The 17,907-nt window shown below is 39.2% G+C and overlaps 1 protein-coding gene across 1 annotated transcript in view; it reads left to right on the forward strand.

Annotated features, from left to right (window-relative positions):
* Positions 1-17,907, forward strand: part of myo3a (myosin IIIA) — a 391,513-nt gene that overhangs the window by 328,216 nt on the left and 45,390 nt on the right. The window contains exons 33-35 of the mRNA XM_072254428.1: positions 3,313-3,419; positions 8,029-8,069; positions 10,793-10,933. Coding sequence (XP_072110529.1) covers positions 3,313-3,419; positions 8,029-8,069; positions 10,793-10,933 — 289 coding nt within the window. The remainder of the gene's footprint in view (positions 1-3,312; positions 3,420-8,028; positions 8,070-10,792; positions 10,934-17,907) is intronic.

The raw sequence follows: 17,907 nt of genomic DNA on the forward strand, positions 1-17,907 counted from the left end.
TAGTCAGTAATGTTAAAGAGGATACCAAAAGTTTCTTCAGATACATAAAATGTAAAGGAGAGGCAAGAGTGGATATCAGACCACAGGAAAACAATGCTGGAGAGGTAGCAATGGGGGACAAGGAAATCACAGATGAACTGAATAAGTATTTTGCAGCAGTCTTCACTGGAAGACACTAGCAGAATGGTGGAAGTTCCAGGTATCAGATGTCATGACGTGTGTGAAGTTACCATTACTAGGGAGCAGGTTCTTGGGAAACAGAAAAGTCTGAAAGTAGGTAAGTCACCTGGACCAGATGGTGTACACTCCAAGGTTCAGAAGGAGGTAGCTGAAGAGATCATGAAGACATTAATAATGATCTCTCAAGAATCACTAGATTCTGGAATGGTTCTGAAGGACTGGAAAATTGCATATATCACTCACTCTTCAAGAAGGGAGAGAAGCAGAAGAAAGGCCAGTTAGTCTGACATCAGTGACTGAGAAGATGTTGGAGTCGATTGTTAAGGAGGTGGTTTTGTGAAAAAAATTGAAAATTGGCCGTAGTCAGCATAGGAAAATCTTGCCTGAAAAATATGCTGGAATTCTTTGAAGAAATAACAAGCAGGATAGATGAAAAAGAATCAATTGATGTTGTGTACTTGGATTTTCAGAAGGCCTTTGACAAGGTGCCATATATGAGGCTGCCTAACAAGCTATGGGCTCATGGTGTTACAGGGAAGATTATAGCATGGATGAAGCAATGGCTGATTAGCAGGAGGCAAGATGTGGGAATAAAGGAAGCCTTTTCAGGTTGGCTGGTGGTGACTCGTGACGTTCCACATGGGTCAGTGTTGGGACCAATTCTTTTTACTTTATATGTCAATGATTTGGATAATAGAATTGATGGCTTTGTTGTAAAGTTTGCAGACATTATGAAGATGGGTGGTGGAGCAGGTAGTTTTGATGAAGTAGAGAGGCTACAGAAGGACCTAGATAGACTAAGAGAATTGGCAAAGAAATGGCAGTGTCGGGAAGTGTATAGTCATGCACTTTGGTAGAGGAAATGAAGGAGTTGACTATTTTCTAAATGGAAAGAAAAGACAAAAATTGAAGTGAAAAGGGATTTGGGAGTCCCTGTGTAGGTTTCCCTAAAGGTTAATTTCCAGGTTGAGTCTGTGGTGAGGAAGGCAAATGCAATGTTAGTATGCAATTCAAGAGAACTAGAATATATAAGCAAGGATGTAATGTTAAGAATTTATGAAGCACTGGAGAGGCATCATTTGGAATATTGTGAACAGTTGTGGGCTCCTTATCTTAAAAAGGATTTGCTGAAACTGGAGAGGGTTCATAGGATGTTCAGAAAAAATGACTCCAGGATTGAACAGCTTGCCACATGAAAAGTGTTTGATGGCCCTGGGCCTGTACTCACCAGGATTCAGAAGAATGAGGAGTGGACTCATTAAATCCTATTAAATGGTGAAAAGTAGAGTGGATGTGGAGAGGATGTTTCCACTGGTGGGAGAGCCTAAGACCAGAGGACACAGCCTCAGAATGGAGGGGCATCCTTTCAGAACGACGTTGAGGAAGAATTTCTTTAGCCAGAGAGTGGTGAATCTGTGGAATTCTTTGCCACAGACAGCTGTGAAGGCCAAATCCTTTTGTGTATTTAAGGCAGAGGTTGATAGATTCTTGATTGCTCAGGGCACGAAGGGATATGGGGAGAAGGCAGGAGTTTTAGGCTAAGAGGAGGGGCCATATGGTGTAATGCTGCTCCTGTGGCTTATGGTCTTATGCCATAGATTTACTAGCTGTAAGTTGCTCCTAATGTAGGTGGAAGGCACAGAAGAACTGGATATAGGCATTGTAGTGAAAATAATGGTAATAGAACAGCCAAATATTGCAGGATTATCCATGTATCTCTTGGCACATGGTCACAAGGTGGTATTGAGAAAGACCTGCAGCAGTAGGTGAATATCTTATAGTAAATTACTTAACCTGTTCATAATATTTACTGAATATTTCATAGTGAATTACTTAATTTATTCATAACACATCACAAGACTGATGAGTTACATCATACATGACTATAAGTAACAACTTTAGTAGCTTTTTTTTGTGTGACACAGTGGCATAGCAGTTTGCATTATGCTGTTACAGCACAGGCAATCACTCATTGGGGTTCAATTCCTGCACTGCCTGTAAGGAATTTGTTCATTCTCACATGACCACACAGGTTTCCTCCTATGTTGCAAAGTCATACTGTTAGGATTAGTGAGTTGTGGGAATGCTGTGTTGGCTCCGGAAGTTTGTCAGCACCTGCGGCCTGCTCAGCACAATTAATGCAAATGATGCATTTCACTCTGTTTCAACGCGCAGTACGTGTGACATAAAAGTTAATTTTCTCTTTACATCAATTAGCAAAGGGCATATTTAACATGGCCAATATATAACAAGGGAAATCAAAACCAGAAATAGAGTATTTTAAGTTAATAACTTGTTCACAAACAATTCTTGTTTATCAAGCTCACTCAAAAAATATTTTATTTCCAGTATGTACGGTATTTTTGTTATACTTTTAGGCTTATACTCGTTGGAATTTAGAAGATTGAGGGGGGATCTTATTGAAACGTATAAAATCCTAAAGGGATTGGACAGGCTAGATGCAGGAAGATTGTTCCCGATGTTGGCAAAGTCCAGAACGAGGGGGTTACAGTTTGAGGATAAAAGGGAAGCTTTTTAGGACTGAGATTAGGAAAAACTTCTTCACACAGAGAGTGGTGAATCTGTGGAATTCTCTGCCACAGGAAACAGTTGAGGCCAGTTCATTGGCTATATTTAAGAGGGAGTTAGATGTGGCCCTTGTGGCTAAAGGGATCAAGGGGTATGGAGGGAAGGCTGGTACAGGGTTCTGAGTTGGATGATCAGCCATGATCGTACTGAATGGCAGTGCAGGCTCGAAGGGCCGAATGGCCAACTCCTGCACCTATTTTCTATGTTTCTATGTTTCTATGTTTCTAGACTCAAACAATAATAGAGCATTAAGCCAACCCAGAGCTAAAGTTTAGATATAGAACAAGGGCAAGGTGGAGGATGAGGCTCAAATGGGAATAGGACCAAATAGCTCAGGTTCGGGTCCAATTTCTAACAAGGTACTCGACTGATCTGGAGAGGTATGAAATTCAAAATGTGATCCTCAATGCCAGCTTCTTTGTGAGGAACTTGTACAATAACATGCTTTAAGCTTATTAGGGAAATAATGTTTTCATCACTTCAAAAATATATTTGTTCAAGAAAATTTTGTTAGAAAGTTAACTTTTTTTTCTATTTCTTTAGGTCCCAATAAAGTAAGCGACCAAAAACAGCAAAGAACACCTCGGAGGACTCAGCCACCAAAGACTGTAAATACACCTGAAGACAGCACGTACTACAACATCATTCATGTGAGTCAATGACCCGCTGAACTATGTGTTCAGATCTAGTTAGGGTTTCCATTGAAGTTACAAGCCATCATGGTCACAATACAATCAGGTGATAGAATACTGAGTTTTCCACTCTGAAAGATGATATGTATTATATATTTGCAATATTTTAAATTAAGCTATATTCTTGATGAAAAAATATGTTTTTACTGAACTTCCTTTGGGCCATGAGGAAAAGCAGCATTTCTTTTGGGCCATCAAACCACCCAGAAGACAATCTCTATCCAGCAGAACATCCTTGCAATTTAAACACCCCTGTATCTTCAAACTCAAATCTTACTGTTGACTCCACAAGTATCCCAGCCGATGTTGGAACCACCCTCGAAATAAACTTATCCCCTCAGCTGGAACTAAACCATGGATTTGAGTGTATTTGTAAATTTTACGAAGGTGGTTTGAAGGAAGAATTTTTTCTTGCTCAGAGTTTGTTTAAGGTCTTGAAACTTACGGCCTGAAACGTAAATCCATAGTCCCTGGATATGAATTTGACCTACTGGGCAATGAGTCATGTGTTGGGAAGTGGAAGTTGGAAAGCTTCGTTTTCGTTGGCCTGGATACAGTGGGCAGAATGAATCCTTATGATTCCATCAACCACCCAGCGAGTATTCCTACTTAGCAAACAGCCCCATGCAAACCGGTTCTCCCCTTTATGATGACCATCTCCCACCTAATCCTGAAATCCTACAACCCAACCATGCCCTCATTTGCTCTTTTCTCAGCCAACCTGCCTACTTTTTCTTCTTGGCTTTGGCTTTAAAAAGCAGGTTGCCCACTTGGATGGTCTTAGGCATGTCATTCAGATCAACTATGGGTAGAAACTCCATTTATAAAGTCCTGAAGTTAATTTCTGCAGGATATTTAGAAAAACAAACATTCTTCTGCATGTCTCAGCCTTGCACAGCCATTATCTTATGCACAGAAGTTGCCTCTCAGGTATAGACCAGGGAATGATGCTAAATTTGTGGGAAACGAAAGGGGTTGAGGCTTATGCCCAAGTCCTTCATTACCCTACTTATCATTATCAGCTAATCGAGTGTCCAGAGAATATGCTACAAAATAATACATTTTTACGATGAAAAGAACCATTTACCACCTAAGTGTATGTACAAACCCCATACTGACTATCTAAGCTATTTGCAAGAACCAAGATTTAATATTAGCCTAAGGACAGTGTAATGTTCATTGAATACAAAATATGTGCTCGAAGGATTTAAAGTCACTTTGGCTTAAAGCAAAGTGTATATTTAGATACTTTTGATTTAACCTTTACATACTCTCGGGTCAAATTTGACCTGTTTTGACATTTGACAACAGTAAAAACATTCTAAATGCCATTTTTTAAGCCAAAATTTGATGACTTTTCCTAAAGTGACCCAAAATGTGCAAAAATGAAAATATTTAAAAATTTTATACTTTTGTACAGGTGCTACAAATTTATGTACATTGAGGTTGTTCCGGGTCAAATTTGACCTGTTTCTATTGAAATGGATTTTAGATCTCTGAAACATTAACTAAGGATTAATCACCTTTTTGTTAATGTCAGATAGGCTATTTATACATTCTAAATAGATCTGTGGTTCAAAATTTGGTATAAACACTTGTTATGAGGGGATTCTTGGGCCGGGTCAAAATTGACCCAGACCATACTATGAAGGTATAGAATATGAACAGGTTGCCTGGGTTAAGTGATTGCAAGAAAACTTAACAAAAGCAACCATGTGCTAAAGGGAACAAAATTCCTTATATGGTTACCTCTCATAACCTTAAAGAAATGTAGTGTTAACTGTCTTTTGTGTAACAATAGAGCAACAACAGTTTTAGACAACTGACATCTTATTCAGTAATCATTATAATGACCTTTATTATCTCACAATACCAAAATCCTTGTCTTGCGTCAACACATGCCTGTCATGAGTATACATAATGGAACATCAGATAAGAAGAAACAGGTGTATGGACACCACGTAACTAGACTCGTCCCACTAGCTGCCTTTGTCAGCATGGTTAAAGCCAAGATTTGAAAGGTTTTTTTAATCTCTTGGTGAATTGAACTTTGTATCCCAGCACCACTACTTCTCAGCTTGATATGATATAATATGATATATCACAAGCCAAGACTAGAAATAGTGATATAGGATGCTAGAAGTAGGAGTGATATCAGAGGAAATGCTTTTAAAATGCTCAAGACTTTCACAAATCTCTCTATGTACATTATCCAAAGGCATAACTAGCTTTTCTCCAGTTTTCAGACTTTCAAAAGTAGAACTTAATCAGAACTTCAATATTGATTTTCTGGATTGATAACTGTGAGTGCAAGCATTGAACAATTAATAAATAACTCAACAATATGACCATTGATGTCAATACTAATGTTCATATTCACTAGGATACTTAAGATGCTAGATGGAATTTTCTCATAAGTAAGCACACCAAATCAGATTTGCCAATCAGAACATTTCTCCTCAAAGGACTTCAGGATGAACCCTGGGAAATGAAAGGTCACTCAGTACAGCTACATTCCTATTGCAGGCTTTTTTCAATTCTTGCCTTTACTAGAGAAACTTGATCTATCTGTACCGTCCAGTGAATCTTTAACATTTTTGTAGGTACACTGCTAAGGACCAGTCTACTTTACAACTGCAATCCATAATCAACACTCCAGCAAAAAGTTCTACTGTACATCACTTAGTCCAAAACTCCAAGAAAATAAGACATTGGAGCAGAATTAGGCATTTAGCCTATCAAGCCTACTCTGCCATTCCGTCATTACTGATTTATTATCCCACTCAACCCCATTCTCATGACTTCTCCCTGTAACCTTTCATGTCCTTACTAATCAAGAACCTATCAACTTTTGCTTTCAATGTACCTAGTGGGTTGGGCTCCACAGCCATCTGTGTCAATGAATCTCACAGATTCATCACCCTCTGGCTAAAGAAATTCCTCCTCATCTCTGGTCCAAAGGGATGTCACTCTATTCTGAGGCTTGTGCCCTCTGGTCCTGCATTCTCCCACTAGAGGGAACATCCTCTCCATGTCCACTCTATAGGACTTTCAATATTCAACGGGTTTCAATGAGATCCCACTTCATTCTTCTAAACTCCAGTGAATATAGGCCCAGATCCATCAAACGGTCCTCGTACATTAACCCTTTCATTCCCCAGATTAGTCTTGTGTCTCCCCTCTGGACCCTCCCTCCAAAGCCAGCACATCCCTTCTCAGAAAAGTGGCCCAAAACTGTTCACAATACTCCAAGTACAGTCTGACCAATGCTTTATAAAGCCCTTGTGTTACATCCTTGTTTCCTATATTCTACTACTCTCGAAATGAATGCTAGCATTGCATTTGCCTTCCTTACCACCAACTCAAACTGCAATTTATCCTTCAGGGAATCCTTTAAGGACTCTCAAGTCCTTTTGCACCTCTGGTTTTTGAATTTTCTCTCCATTTAGAGAACAGTCTTCACTTGTATTCCTTCTACCAAAGTGCATGACCATACTCTTCCCTACGCTATATTCCAACTGCCACTTCTTTGTTCATTCTCCCAATCTGTCTAAGTTCTTCTGCAGACTTCCTGCTTCTCAACACTACCTGCTCCTCCACCTATCATCATAGAAATGAACAATTTTTAATCACCCTCCTGAGCTGCTGTGAAATTGATGGGAGTTTAGAGCATTGCATGAAAAGATCCCACTCAAGTTTGGTAACATTCCGACAATGAATTGTAAAAGTAACAAATACCTTCATTCTAACTCAGATGCAAACCAAGGTAGAAACAAACCAGCATTTAAAAATAGCTCTGACAAAGTATTCCCAGAAAATATGAGAATTATACCTCAGATAAATATTATGTGAAGATTTGTGACAAATATGATTATATGATATATACGTACAGTATCTGAAATACATCTTATGGAAATGTTTGATGATGAACTTCAATAAAAAAAAATAAATTACGGAAAAAAATAGCTCTGACCTTTTCTTTAATACTTTACTAGTAATTACACAGCTTGTGTAGGGCAGAAACTATGTTATGAGAATTTGATATCTGCAAAGATTTGCTTTATTGGACTCTGATTAGCACTGCTGTCATATATTGGTTTGCATAATTAGATCATTGAAGACACATTTTTGATCTCTGCTGCTTAGACATTATGAAATATTGATCAACAGGTGAAAATTAGAGAGGAAAATCTGTAGAGGACGACTCCGTGAACGTGCTGGCACCACCCCACCAACAGTGACTCCCAGTGGCCCACCCTCATCACTACCTGATAACCCTTAGTAGCAGGAAAAAATAGAAGGGTAAGGGTTCTAAAACTGAAGCAGCTATTGCAAGATCTGGAATTGTGAAACAAAAATAGAAAATGGTGGAGATAGTCAACAAAACCCCTCTTCACAACTGGAAAAGTTCTGCATCGGCTCATGAGACTCCCTGTAGCTTATTTCTCATTCCACTTAACTGAGGCAATGAGTAATAAGCAGATCTAAAGCCATTTCTATCCTTCTATATATCAGTAGAGATGCAACACTGTACAAGTGATTTTTTTAATGTTTCTTTTTTTAACAGAGGTCAGTGCAGGATGGAAAGAGAAGACCCCGGAGAGACAGGTAACTGCTCACTTTTTTCCAGTCTAACTTAACTCAAAGCAAAAAAAAACAAATAAGAATTTTACTTTTGCTCCAGATTACTGTACATTAACTGCAGCCTTAGTTCAAATCCTGATATCTGTGGGACAATGACTCCTTTAGCCATAGACGGTGAAACTGTAAATACATTAGTTTATATATTAGTCTTCACTGTGAGGTATACATTAAATGGGCAATGTGTGGCAGACCAGATCCTAGTGCACACAAGTCCCAAGGCACCATGAGGGCAGAGTGGAGTAACAGTGCATCAGTTGGAGTGGGGGAAATAAGTCCAAAGGTTAGCACACGACGTGAGACAGGAGCTCAGAATCTGGATACCCAATACAAGATGCAATAATAAATTATTTTTTAACTCAAAAACCATTTTTTTTACCTGCAAGCTAAGCTCAAAACTGAACTCCAGAAGAAAGGAATTGTTTATGTTAATTTCCATGAAAAATTGCTGATAAAGTTCTCACTCTCACAGTTAAGTGACGCTCTTGAATGCCCATACCAATGAGTGTTCTGTTGTTTACATTTACAATAGAGATGTTTCTATTTTGCAACTTTTATCAAATGTCATCATCAGTTTTTTTTTCCTTTGCTACATGCTGTGCCATTTCCTCTCGAATTTACACAAATAATAGAAATGCACACTGCTAATTGTTCAGTGGCCCAGGGTTCATGTCACATTCCTGCCATTCTCCCTATACGTGAGTTCATACAAAGAGGCATAAAAGCAAGCAAGCTTCCATCAGGAACACACAGCAGATGAACACCAGCACATTTCTCCCACACAGCTAACAAAGGCTCGCAAAGGCCAGATATCAGCATGGGGGAACTGACACAGTTAATCGGAGTTGTATTTTTAGAAATTGTGGTTCTATTTAATGAGTTCAGTGAGCTCATGGAACACGATGTTTCCTAACTACTTCACTTTTTTTTTCTAAAATCTAAATATAGATTCTAAATTCCATTCAGAATAAATATAAGGTTTTCATCAATTAAACATATTCATGTACTATTTCGAAATTTGCAATAGTTTCCAATATTAAAATAGTCCAGTGACAATTCCTCTGCCAAAGTAAGAGAATAAGATTGATTCTGTTTGTTCAATTTGAGCCCCTCTGTGAATAAAGTGAAATGTAATGTTTGCTATTTGCAGTGAAGCTGCGAAACTATTGGCAAATACATTGTCCATATTGGGAGGGGTGTGTTAACCATGCCCCAAGGCATCATGGGCAATAGAATAAATCTTGCACGTTTAGTTAACATGGAGGCCTTTAGAGTAGATTCAGGGAAATAACCCAAGAAAAAGAGTCACAGACATCAAAAAGAAATGAAGTACATCAATGTCAGTTTGCAGTTCCATAGTTACTCCTTTCTGATTCTAGGACCAGAGGGCACAGCAGCAGAATAGAAGGACATCCCTTTAGAACAGAGATAAGGAGAAATTTCTTTAGCCAGAGGGTGGTGAATCGGTGGAAGCTATTGCCATAATCGGCTGTGAATTCCAAGTCATTGGGTATATTTAAAGTGCAGGTTGATAGGTTTTTGATTAGTAAGGGTCACTGGAAGAAGACAAGGGAATGCGGTTAAGAGGGGTAATATATCAGTCGTGATGGAATGGTGGAGCAAACCTGATGGGCCAAATAGCCTAATTCTGCTCCAATGTCTTATGGTCTATGACATCTCCCATTGTCATTCTGACTGACACTGGAGGAAGAGCCAATCAGAAGAAACATCTGAGGTCAGTCAAAACAAGTCAAAACTCTCAAGATATGAAATGGAGAAAAATGAGACAAAAGAAGCAAAATATAAGCTTACTTTTTAATTAATGGATTCCTAATTATCTATTTTAGAATTATCATTATTCTTCAAAAGAACATCAGAACTGTAACATTTAATGAACAATCAACAATATGTTCGGCAGTTATAGAAACACAAAATCAATAAAGGGATCATATGTGTCTGGTAATTGTTGAATACCAAGTGTTTTAAATGTAAATGTATTCTGCTTAACTCTATTTCATTGAAAATGAGTGCTTGTAGGATGATATATTTATTTTACTTTAATTTTTTCATGATTACTCAAGTTGATAACATTTTCTAGCTCACCACCATCAGCATATATACCCTCCAAACAGGCAACGATGCAAGGGTGCTGTATTAAATTTCCTCTCATTTTACCCAATGATGCACCTTGCCTCTATGCAACACAGAAGAAAATTTATGGTATTAGCATGCAGTGTTTTCCATTCCAATCATTAATTATCTGGTGTTTACTTGAGTGAGGATGGTAAATTGCTGTTTGCATTATGGCGGTGGATCTCAACCACTCCATTCTGCTCCAGGAAACAAAATATGCATAACTACTGTACATTTGCCATGCTATATGAACCATTCTCTTATTTCCATTCCATGGTTTTCAGTCTGTCAGAACAGATAACAAACAACTGACACACATTTTGCATCATTGTCAAATTGAATTTGATCCCCATTTGCTCATTCCATATTGTGTGATTAACCCTGGTTAAGATTCTAAGCAGATTATTTTACAATCCAACTTCTAATTGTTTGCTCCACTTATTCAAGTGTGTGCATTAGCTCTGCCCTGGGGAAGCAATGAAATCCAATGTGATGAATGAAGCAAATTAAATAAGGTGTTATAATTACAGTTAATATGCTCATTATTTTCTTTATAGCCAAGTAAAGTTGCTGGACGAAGATGATTGCTACTATGGAGAAATTACTCCTGGTGATTCCACGACCAAGGATAACACTAAAACAACAGGGAAAATTTCTTCATCACAGCCCAGATCCACAAACCCCACCCACCCCAACAGGTAGATCTACATTCGTTTAACATGGCCAGTAATGAAATACCAAGTCTAATGTCAGAATTGTCCCTGCTAAAACTCTTATCCAAGTCCCAAATCTACACTTCCTTCAATTTCACTATTCTATACAATTTACTGGCAATCCGAATCAAGAGATTTATTTTGACTCGGTAACTTAAATTTCCCCATCGCAACAGGGCCAAGAAGGTATTAAAATCCTTTTTGCCATTTCCTTATTTAGTCAGGACTTCTATACATAGTTCACTAGAAATTAAGCTAAACTTTATTTAGCTGCAGGCAAAGGAAAGTGTTTGTTCAACATAAATTGGGCTACAGTATAGATTAGAAGATAACTTTGGATGAAGAGATCCCAAAACCATAGCAAATAGTTATCTTTATGGAACAAGGCTTGCTCTTTGTTGATTACATGACTAACATTGGCCATTCTATCTGTGAGCTCTTCCTTCCCTCCAATCAGTTGCTTCAACCAACCCTATTGCGCTAACTTGTCTGCTATCTGGATTAGGTTCCAGGAAACAGATATTGCCACTGTTCAAAGCCATCAACATACAGGCAAGAGGATGCCTAGTAAGGGTGTGAGCTTGCTGTCAGCAACACAATGAGATGTGGGACTCAAGCTGAACACAGTAGTAGGAATTCTGTTCACTGCTTGTCCAGTTATTGCCTGGAATTGATATCTACTTCTGTTAATGCTACATATTTTCCAATTAATGTGATATCCACTCCTATTAATTCACAATTTAGAGAAATGAAATTATCTCCAAAGAGCAGAATTCTATTTGTTGAGAAATGATGATCATGAATTATATTAACTCATTCATAAAAGCTATCTTTAGAATATTATCAGTTGGATTTTTGTCAATTGGATGTATTTTATGAAATTTTATTTCTACTCAATAGACTTCAAAACAATTAATAACCTTGATTTTACATACAGTGTATTCAATTCAGTGGCAGGAATACTTTCATATTTTGGTATCAAACTTTGCCTAATATATTTCATTAGTTCATAGATTAATTCATAATACTTTTGCAGTAACATTATCAGAAGTGTAATTTAAGCTAATAGTTTTAATTGTTGGAGAAATATTAAGGCCAGTTTCATGAAAATCTTGCAGACTCAGATCATGCATAATTTAACTTCAGTTTATTGTAAGGAACATTGCAATGTCAAAAGTGCAATAGAGACGAAAACCTGCTCATTAATCTGTCAAGAGGCACTCTGACACCACCCAGTACCATCTTCCAAGAATGAGTGATCGGCAGAAACTTGCAGTATCCTACATTATGGAAAGTTGTGGTACGGTGTGAGAATAGTCTTACATTTCTTTCTTCAGAGCTTTTCTGTTATTATCTTATTGTATATTAATAAAGCACCAAATTTATTGAAAGCAGTTAAAAATTTTATTTTCCTCTCACTTGAGGAAAAGGTTTATAATCATTCAAAATTGTACTTATTTTCTTTTAAACTGGTATTGATTCAGTTATATTAGTCAAAGAATCAGCAGACGCATCTTAGCAGGCAGACATATGAAAGTTTGCATCCCCTTCCATGATCTGCTACTTCATCATAGTCAAAGAACCATTTATTTATCATTAAATGCTTAAGGCCCAAGCTGAAATGGGAGATCACAAAGAATCTAAAAATATAGTCATTGTTTGCTCATAAATGCCATTAGCTGTTATGCATGGGCCCTGATATCTCCATCGTAGTAGTTAGATAAGCTGTAGCTTTCTATTTGTTTTCTGAATGTATGTATTGTATATTTTGTTTCATGAAAATAATAAATAATTTAATTTCTCTGAGAAAGGAAATATACTCTGCAGTAATCTCCTTAGTTATCAGTAAATGTTGCGCTGTCAAGTACACATTTCCTGTCTTAGACTCCCCTCCGTGTGAACAAGGTGTGAGTCATTGATAATGAAGTCTATTTTGCTGTCAGAAGTAATGAGTGATTCTGTCAATCAGACCTGTTGTTTCAAGTGAATATTTGGGCTTTCTATAGATTACATATATATATGCTAATTATAAAAAGATATAACCATATCTCTTTAGTTGTACATAACAATATCTATTACAATATGGTATCTGTTTGCAAACATCAAATTTAATCCTAGTCAAACACATAGCTAAATGTATATTGTGCTCAGAATCATATTGTTCTCAAGATATATTTTAATGTATTTATTAACATGATATGGCTGCTGCTGTGTCAAAATGGTTGTTGTGATGCGTCTAGTTGGTAATGTAGTGGGCAGTGTTTATCGTTCTCGCTTTCAGCTTCCGTCGCTAGCTAGCAGTCTTGTGAAAAGGAGAGCTGAATGTGTAATTGTCTCCCTGTCAGTACATAGCCTCTCCAACAGCAAGCCTCATGCAGTGCCTCCTCGCTGGTGACACACGGAAACTGAACTTCTTTCATGGGGAGGGGGTCTGGCCCCTGAACACGCAGCACGCAAGCCCACTAGTGTGTGGACATGCCCTGGTGCTCCTGAACCAGACCCCCAGCTATGGTAAGTAGCTCCACTGTCTTGTGGGCAGCCTCGGGAGAGACAAAGGCTATGGGAGTAAACCCAGATAGCAAATCCGGAGTGGAGCCCCTAAGATGGTTGGACATCATTCAACATCCTTTCTGCAGTTCCTGCAACCAACCTGGTGCCAAACACATTGCTTCATAAGCTTTCCTTTTGAATACACTGGTGAGGCTGAGAGGGGGATCTTGACGAGTGGGCATCTCAGGATCTCCATACCTTCTGCCCAGGCTTGTAATGATGTTCATCGTCACCCATTGTCCTTTGAGACAGATAGTTGCCAACCAACCATGGCTACTGCTGGCTAAGGATACACGGATACACGGTGTATCGGAAGGATAGGAAGGTAGGCAGAGGGGGAGGCGTGGCTTTATTGGTAAGAAATGATATTAAATCATTAGAAAGAGGTGATATAGGATCGGAAGGTGCAGGATCTTTATGGGTTGAGCTAAGGAATAGCAGGGGTAAAAGGACCCTGATGGCAGTTATTTATAGGCCTCCAAACAGCTGCAGGGATATGGACTACAAATTACAACTGGAAATAGAAAAGGCTTGTCAGAAGGGCAGTGTTATGATAATTGTGGGGGATTTTAACATGCGAGTAGATTGGAAAAATCAGGTCGGCACTGGATCTCAAGAGAGAGAATTTGTAGAATGTCTGCGAGATGGCTTTTTAGAACAGCTTGTTGTTGAGCCCACTAGGGGATCAGCTGTACTGGATTGGGTATTGTGTAATGAACCGGAGGTGATTGGAGAGATTGAGGTGAAGGAACCCTTAGGAGACGGTGATCATAACATGATTGAGTTCACCGTGAAATTAGAAAAAGAGAAGCCAAAATCTGATGTGTCGGTGTTTCAGTGGAGTAAAGGAAATTACAGTGGCATGAGAGAGGAACTGGCCAAAGTTGACTGGAAAGAGACACTGGCGGGAAAGACGGCAGAGCAGCAGTGGCTGGAGTTTATGCGAGAAGTGAGGAAGGTGCAAGACAGGTATATTCCAAAAAAGAAGAAATTTTCGAGTAGAAAAAGGATGCAACCGTGGTTGACAAGAGAAGTCAAAGCTAAAGTTAAAGCAAAGGAGAGGGCATACAAGGAAGCAAAAAATAGTGGGAAGACAGAGGATTGGGAAGTTTTTGAAACCTTACAAAAGGAAACCAAGAAGGTCATTAAGAGAGAAAAGATTAACTATGAAAGGAAACTAGCAAATAATATCAAAGAGGATACTAAAAGCTTTTTCAAGTATATAAAGAGTAAAAGACAGGTGAGAGTAGATATAGGACCGATAGAAAATGATACTGGAGAAATTGTAATGGGAGATGAGGAGATGGCAGAGGAACTGAACAAGTATTTTGCATCAGTCTTCACTGAGGAAGACAGCAGGATACCGGACACTCAAGGGTGGCAGGGAAGAGAAGTGTGCGCAGTCACAATTACGACAGAGAAAGTACTCAGGAAGCTGAATAGGCTAAAGGTCGATAAATCTCCTGGACCAGATGGAATGCACCCTCATGTTCTGAAGGAAGTAGCTGTGGAGATTGCGGAAGCATTAGCGATGATCTTTCAAAAGTCGATAGATTCTGGCATGGTTCCGGAAGACTGGAAGATTGCAAATGTCACTCCGCTATTTAAGAAGGGGGCAAGGAAGCAAAAAGGAAATTATAGACCTGTTAGCTTGACGTCGGTGGTTGGGAAGTTGTTGGAGTCGATTGTCAAGGATGAGGTTACAGAGTACCTGGAGGCATATGACAAGATAGGCAGAACTCAGCATGGATTCCTTGAAGGAAAATCCTGCCTGACAAACCTATTACAATTTTTTGAGGAAATTACCAGTAGGCTAGACAAGGGAGATGCAGTGGATGTTGTATATTTGGATTTTCAGAAGGCCTTTGACAAGGTGCCACACATGAGGCTACTTAACAAGATAAGAGCCCATGGAATTACAGGAAAGTTACATATGTGGATAGAGCGTTGGCTGATTGGCAGGAACCAGAGTGGGAATAAAGGGATCCTATTCTGGTTGGCTGCCGGTTACCAGTTGTGTTCCCCAGGGATCAGTGTTGGGGCCGCTTCTTTTTACATTGTACATCAACAATTTGGATTATGGAATATATGGCTTTGTGGCTAAGTTTGCTGACGATACGAAGATAGGTGGAAGGGCTGGTACTGCTGAGGAAATGGAGAGTCTGCAGAGAGACTTGGATAGATTGGAAGAATGGGCAGAGAAGTGGCAAATGAAGTACAATGTTGGAAAGTGTATGGTTATGCACTTTGGCAGAAAAAATAAACGGGCAGATTATTATTTAAATGGGGAAAGAATTCAAAGTTCTGAGATGCAACGGGACTTGGGAGTCCTCGTACAGGATTCCCTTAAAGTTAACCTCCAGGTTGAGTCAGTAGTGAAGAAGGCGAATGCAATGTTGGCATTCATTTCTAGAGGAATAGAGTATAGGAGCAGGGATGTGATGTTGAGGCTCTATAAGGTGCTGGTGAGACCTCACTTGGAGTACTGTGGGCAGTTTTGGTCTCCTTGTTTAAGAAAGTATGTGCTGACATTGGAGAGGGTACAGAGAAGATTCACTAGAATGATTCCGGGAATGAGAGGGTTAACATATGAGGAACGTTTGTCCGCTCTTGGACTGTATTTCTTGGAGTTTAGAAGAATGAGGGGAGACCTCATAGAAACGTTTCGAATGTTGAAAGGCATGGACAGAGTGGATGTGGCAAAGTTGTTTCCCATGATGGGGGAGTCTAGTACGAGAGGGCATGACTTCAGGATTGAAGGGCGCCCTTTCAGAACAGAAATGTGAAGAAATTTTTTTAGTCAGAGGGTGGTGAATCTATGGAATTTGTTGCCACGGGCAGCATTGGAGGCCAAGTCATTGGGTGTATTTAAGGCAGAGATTGATAGGTATCTGAGTAGCCAGGGCATCAAAGGTTATGGTGAGAAGGCGGGGCAGTGGGACTAAATAGGATAAAATGGATCAGCTCATGATAAAATGGCGGAGCAGACTCGATGGGCTGAATGGCCTACTTCTGCTCCTTTGTCTTATGGTCTTATATCTATGTTAACTGCCCATTCTGAATGGCTTGTGCCACCATTTCAGGAGAGTAATTAAGAATCAATAACATTGCAGTGTGTCTGAAGTTACACATAGGCCACACAGGCAAAGACAGAAAATTTCCGTTCCTGAAGGATATTAGTGAACCAGATGAGTTTTAATGACAATCCAGTAGTTTTATGGTCACTGTAAATGTTACTATCATTTTTATTTAATTACATAATTTAAATTCCCTAGCAGTGATGCTGGGATTTGAACCCATGCCTCAAGATCAGTAGTCCAAGCCTCTGGATGAAGATTAAGGAACAAATTGCTCTTGTCATCATTCATTCCTTCTTGATCCTAGGAGGGTTGTCGTTAATCATTGCTAAACTTGTCTATAGGAAGTCTGATCATTCTTTGCAGCTGTCTCTACCTGAAACTGGATTATTACCTTAACAAATGTTTTGCAATTTCCTAGATGCACACAAGTCTGATGGTGCTAGACAAGAAATTCTGCCAGGTCAGCAAGATGAAAGCTTACAAGTCTATAGAGATACACAGGTGGGGGAGCTGGGCTTAATCACCTGCAGCTCTGCAATCTGCTGCATCTGACATGCCACTTTTGGCCAGATTTGTTTCTTGCCAGAGCCTCATTAAATCAAAAATTTGTGCGAAAATATTTAAATAATGGGATTAGCCCCAGTTTTGAACTGATTTCTTCCTTTCCCCTCCCCTTCCTTGGGAATGAGAACACATAGATTCCCTTTGGTACTGCAGCTCTGCAATGGAATCCACTTTTGTTTCATAAGCAATTCTGTCCCTAGTTTCTTCCTTTTCTTTTCTACAAAAAGATATCCTTTGGTACCTTTTGTTTGGCTCTGAAAGGTAATTTTGTTTTCAGCATTTTTAAATGCAGTGGTTGATGGTTAAAACAATACAACATGAAATATAACCAAGAAGTTGTGTAATTCCACCCCCATCATCAGCCAACCCCAGACCCCATTTGCTGGTTTTGACACCAGCAAAGATCAAGGACATTTGTCTCGACCTGCTGTGAGTCATCAGGGAACTATTTGCAGCTCTTTGCCATCTGTAGCAAGAACAGCTTTCAGTTAAACTGCAACATACGGATCGCACAGTTACACCTGCAGCTAGTTTCACTGCAGTATCAGCTAACGTGCTGCTCGCTAATGAATGAAAGCAGTGACTGATTCTTCGGCTGGTGTGGCCAGTATTTTCATCCGCTGCAAGTGCTGACTTGGCATTCCTCTGAGAGTTCTAACATGGAAATAGCTCTACATTGCACTATATTGAGGGAGTTACTAGTGGCTATCAAACAACAATCTGTCAGCAACAAAACTATAGTAATGTTGCATTGCTTCATACTAA

Source organism: Mobula birostris, chromosome 3, assembly GCF_030028105.1.
Source record: "Mobula birostris isolate sMobBir1 chromosome 3, sMobBir1.hap1, whole genome shotgun sequence".
NCBI classification, from domain to species: Eukaryota; Metazoa; Chordata; class Chondrichthyes; order Myliobatiformes; family Myliobatidae; genus Mobula; species Mobula birostris.